The 5464-nt window shown below is 47.8% G+C and overlaps 1 protein-coding gene across 1 annotated transcript in view; it reads right to left on the bottom strand.

Annotated features, from left to right (window-relative positions):
- FAM20A (FAM20A golgi associated secretory pathway pseudokinase) overlaps positions 1-5464 on the bottom strand; it is a 45819-nt gene that overhangs the window by 6079 nt on the left and 34276 nt on the right. Inside the window, exons 4-5 of the mRNA XM_007455266.1 lie at positions 4272-4350; positions 51-143 (exon numbers count right to left, since the gene is read on the bottom strand). Of these exons, the coding sequence (XP_007455328.1) occupies positions 51-143; positions 4272-4350 (172 nt within the window). The remainder of the gene's footprint in view (positions 1-50; positions 144-4271; positions 4351-5464) is intronic.

The following is a 5464-nucleotide window of genomic DNA, read 5'->3' as shown; positions in this document are numbered from 1 at the left end:
GGGGGATGGCCCTCCGCAGTCAGCGCCGCCTCCCCGGGGCCAGACCCTACCTGTCCAGATGGAAAGCTGCAATCTCAGCGTTGTGTCTCTGAAAATCAATGAAGTAAAAGAAGTCCTCGGGCGTCTCTTCGTCTCGCAGCTGCCTGGAAGGAAGGGGTCACGCCCTGGACTCAGACCTCCGCTGGGAGCCTGAGAAGAGAGCTGACACACGTGACCAGACGGGAAGGAAGACACGCTTTTATGCTTTTCAGGGATGCACGGATGATGGGACAGCACATCAGGAACAGCCCGTGGCTCCCTCGGCTGGGGAGACCGGCAGGCAGGAGGAGCAAAGCTTCTTGCAAGATGCGGACCATCCTGGAGGCCGCCGGGTGCCAAGCCTCCTTCTCGAGCAGCTCTGGTGACGGCCACTGATTCTCTGAAAAGCCCAGTGGTTGGAGGGAAGAAATCCATTCTTCCGCGGATACACAGAAGACAGGGCGCTGGCTAACACACCAGAGGTTGTGTACGCCCGGGGGCCAAGGATTAAGAGAGGTGGGGTACGAGACAGAACTTTATAAAAGGAAAAGTGCCCTACAGGTGCAATTTAGCATGACCGACACGGAAGAGCAAAAAGTTCTGGGTCTGTGAATCGACCGTCTACTCGGAGGCACCTCACCTGGGTCGTGAGAGCGGGTCCTGCCAGAGATTGAAGGGAGGCTAGTGCACAGGATATGTACTTATATACATTAAAGAATCCCTACTAGATTCCTGAAAAGCACCATCCTGCCTGGTCATGAAGGGCCGGCTGGGTATGTATGTTTAGGTGCCTCCCAGTAATATGAAGGGCATCCCGGCTGCCGGCCCCAGGATGACTGGCCTCAGTGCTGATGATAATCCTTGGAAAAAGGATGATCTTCAAATAATTTTATAATCCACCGTGCGGGGCTGCACGAGGGCTGTGAAAGCAATGTAAATGTAAATCGGCGTAATGTTGTGTAATGAGCTGTAAGTACGCGGCGCCCGAAATGGAAACAGTGATGGGCGCTTCGTCCCAAACACCAGCCAGTCCTGGAAACCACGGCAAGGGGCTGCCCAGAGTGGGCACTCTCCTTTAAAGGGTGCAGCCACACTTAGAGTATGGCCCAGGCCTGACCCAGGGCTGCTTATAGCATCGCCGAATGTCCAGGTCAGCAAGGGCTGTCCATGTGTCCTCAGCTCGTTCTCATTCCTGAATTCTGTGTGTAAGAACACACAGTCTGGGAATTCCCTGGCGGTCCATCGTTTAGGACCTGGAACTTTCACTGCTGCGACCCACGGCTTTAACCCCTGGCCAGGAAAAAAAAAAAAAAAAAGGTAAAGAAAAAATAAAAATTAAAAAAAAAAGAGAGAATACACAATCTCTGGGATGCCCCTTAGAATTTTCTAAACCATCATTTCTTCATTTTTGTTTGGCATATTTAGGCATGATTTTAAATTTGAAAATCATTTCTGCTTTACGTCGGTGCTTCCCAAAGCTTGAGAAGCACAGATGTATTTCTCATCTTTGCATCTATTGAATTATATCACATTAAAAATACAATCTTTGTGGTCAGAATTTGTATTTCCCAAAGATAAATTTCTACTCTCCTTTTTTAAAAAGGGACAAATGCTGTTTACTTTACATTACTTGTAGGAGAAAAATGCATGCTTTTTCAAGAAATACATTTTAAAATGATACTTTGGCTTGGGACTAAATTTTAGAAAACGCAGATTAAACTTTGTGTTATGGCGTGAGCGTAGATCAAATGGCTTTTGTGACCTAATGTTGGAAGCTTTTGCATTATAGTCAGGGAAACAGCTGGTTCAGTTGAGCACTTTTTGCGTTTTGTTCGTAATTGACAAGGCAGAGAAGAGATTTGAGGCTGTTATTTCATGGGCTTTCTTGCAAACAGAACACTACAAGTGTGAGTAGTTTTTTCTCCCCCAAATAGAGCTCATCCACTCTCTATTAGCTCCCAGTTTTTAAAAATTACAGACATCTTCATGTGCCACATACGAATTTTGCTCAGAGAGTGCAATTCGTGGATCTGGCGATAAATGGTGAATTTGCAGATTTATCATTATTTTGACGCTTCTCTTTAACATCTCATGTTTCTACATCAGTGTTCCTTCTACTTCCTCTCTAACTGATGCTCAGTTAGGACTATACATTAAACATGCACGACTAACCATAACGATCATTTAAAACTCTCCAATGGCCCAAACACGACGGTGGCTCTGTGTCCAGCTGAGTGGCACCCAAGAATCTTGTGCCTGCTTCTGGACCTGGGCTGATAGCCCTGTGTGCGCAAAGCTGTCGCTCTCTTTTAAAAGGAACACAGTTCTTTTTAGTACTTTATAGGCTTGAATATAAGATGAGACCCCCCCCTCCCCAAACTGTCCCTCAGAAAAGGGAGTCTTAACATATTCAAGGGCTCCCTCTCAATTTCTTTATTTTGTTTGGGACAGATTCATTCAGCTGAGATGCTGCTTTTATTACCTGACTGAACTGGTTAAAACAGGCTGCTGGTGGTGACAGGGGCAGAATTTAACATGGATTTAACATTGACCCCAAACTCGACTCCAGCGATGCTGAGGACCAATGTGAAAAATTTTGGACAAGTGACATGTGAGACTGGGTGGCGGGGGGGAAGCAATATTTCCAAATCTCTGTATTGTTTTATATGATGAGATTTTTTTTCATTGGTAAATTAAACAGAGGCAGACATTCCCTCGTTTCATGTACATCGTTATATATTTATTTAATTTTGTAGTACTCCATCTGTTTCTTTTCTTTTTTGAATTTTATTTCTTTTTAATACAGCAGGTTCTTATTAGTTATCTATTTTATACATATTAGTGTATATATGCCAATCCCAATCTCCCAATACATCGTTATTTATTTAATTGACCAAATGACTAGTTTTTTGGATTTTCACATGGAAAAATGGAGGATCTCCTTGTGCGGCAGTGGTTTTCAAGGCTGTCCTTGCCTTGGGATTAGAGGGGGGCCCCCAGACCAATCCTATTAGACCCCCTGAGGGTGGGATTCAGGCATCGGGGTTTTTCAAGGCTTCCCAGGTGATTCAACGCGCAGCTGATGTATTATAAAGCTCTCCTTAGTACTTTATATGCCGAAGTATGTAAGTGCTTGGTGCTTTATAAGGGTTTTTGCTAGGGCAGTGCAGGGATCAGAGCTAAGACTCTTTATTTGGTGCTCATTCGACCGTCAGACCCACCTACAGGGCCTTCAATAGGCCTCTCCGTTGACGGAAGTTTCGGAATCTAAGTCAGCCGAATGGGATTCCACCGGAAGACCGTGCTTTCTGGCAGAAAGCATGACTTGGGTACTGAGACCCCTCCTGGGCCATTTTCTCTTGGGCGTGTCGTGTCCAGGGGACCATTCCTGATTCAGGAATCTCTAACCTCTGCTGCAGACCCTTTTGGGGGCCAGGAACCCATACGCACACCAAGCTCTGTCCGTAGACTGAATACCTATTATTTTGCCCACACAGACACACTACAAAATTTTGAAGGCATGTATTTGCTGTTGTTACGAATCAAATAGAAATTAATTTAAAAGTGTGACTGGCTGTAGAGAACAAACGTATGGACACCAAGGGGGGAAAGCGGGGAGGGGGGGGTGATGGTGGTGGGATGAACTGGGAGATTGGGATTGACATGCATACACTAATATGTATAAAATAGATAACTAATAAGAACCTGCTGTATAAAAAATAAATACATAAAAGTTTTTTTAAAAAGTGTGATTGGCTTCAGGGTAGCCTTTCTTCATGGTCTAGTTTTTCAATCAAAACAAGTATTACTATGTAGATATCTCTAACCTTTTTTGAGGGTCCTAGCCCTGGAAAAAAGCGAGGCTCATTTCTGGAGGTAGAGTGTGAATTTGGCAGTCCAGCTGCCTGGTTTGAATCCTGCTCCCACTGCTTGCAGCTGGGAGGTTGGGGCGAGCTGGCCTCTCCCGGCCTCAGTGTTTTCATCCATAAAGTGGACATTGTAACAGTCCCCGACTCATAAGATGGTTGATGATGCAAAGGCACAATGCATGTCAAGTGTGTAGCAGAAACACTAGCAAAGACCCAGCTCTTACTGTTTTGAATCGTTATCACCAAAACAGTTGTACGCTTGTGCAGATGGCCCCCAAAGAGAGTCTATAAATGCTTGGCTTAAAGACTTTAGACCACTTTTATTCACTTTTGGTCAGGGCTGCCACAGCTGTGCATATGGAGGTGAGGAGAGCAGTCACTTACCTCATAGGTTTGAACATGGCCTTCCCGAAGTCCGAGAACCTCAGAACCAGTTTGAGGTGGACCCCACTGGGTTTCACGACTGTTTGGGTAGAAGGGGGAGTTAACGATGCTTCTGGGCCCAAACTCCGGGCTGTGATCATTTCCTCATTCAATAAACCCAGCCCATTTCTTCTCTTCCCCCTTCTCACTTGAGACCCTAACGAGCAGGATTTTGCTCTCAGAGCCTGCAGGGTACAGTCCATCGGGTCAGGCCGTTGAGAGTGTGTCCAGCGACTCAAGATGAAACCTTCTCCGCTGTTACAGGGAAAGGGCAAAACAGTGCAGGTTTCCCCAGAGGGACACTCGCTGAAAACCCCAAAGGATGTTTTCCTAAGAAGAGCTGACCCCTTCCTCTCCGCTTCAGCTGTGCCTTAGAGACTCTGACTATGCCACCTGTTACGTGGCGTTAGACTTGGTTATTGATATCTCTTCCTACGTAAGACTGGGCACCTGGGCTGTGATGGGGCTTGGTGACACCTGAGGTGCACGTGCATGGTCCTGCCGGTGGGTACTGCCTCCTGATGTGTATACTGGGCACCTCACTCGCCTGGCCCTGCCCCTGCCCCTGCCCTGCCGTCAGCCCCGCGAGGGACGGGATAATGCCTCCCTCACCTTTGCCTTCTAAAAAATGGCAAACGGCAGGGGCGAAACTAAAGAAAACGGAAGCCCCAGGCCCTACAAATTTGTGTCTTTAACAAGTCGTGACCCACGGAAGTTCCTGACGTGTGCTCAATTCATCGAGGTCACTGGCGGGGGCGCCTCGTGGCCGGCAGTGACTGGTGGGATCTCAGTGTCCAGGCACACCTGCACCCAAGTCACAGCGCCCTGGCAGGGACAGTGCTGTGTCTCACGCCTGTCTTTCCGATTCTACTCATCATTTACCCCAGGGCGTCTCAACCTTGGCTGCATGAGGATCACCTCATGCAGTGTTTTTATATAAAATGCTGGTGCCTGGGCTTCCCCCTGGCAATCGAATCAAAACCCCTGGGGTGGAGACCAAGACGCAGCAATTTTTAAAGCTCCCTGGGTGACTCCTCTGCCGCCGGGTTGAGAACCGCCGTCCTGCACCATTGTTTCTTAAGGGGCCACGGTGGGGGCGGGGCCACGGCATGGGCGTGGCGTGGCGTGGCGTGGCCGGGGCCAGGGTCCGGGGG

The sequence above is a fragment of the Lipotes vexillifer genome, unplaced genomic scaffold (assembly GCF_000442215.2).
Source record: "Lipotes vexillifer unplaced genomic scaffold, Lipotes_vexillifer_v1.1 scaffold664, whole genome shotgun sequence".
NCBI classification, from domain to species: domain Eukaryota; kingdom Metazoa; phylum Chordata; class Mammalia; order Artiodactyla; family Lipotidae; genus Lipotes; species Lipotes vexillifer.
Note: the sequence above shows the minus strand (reverse complement) of the source record. Positions and strands in the feature narration are given on the sequence as shown.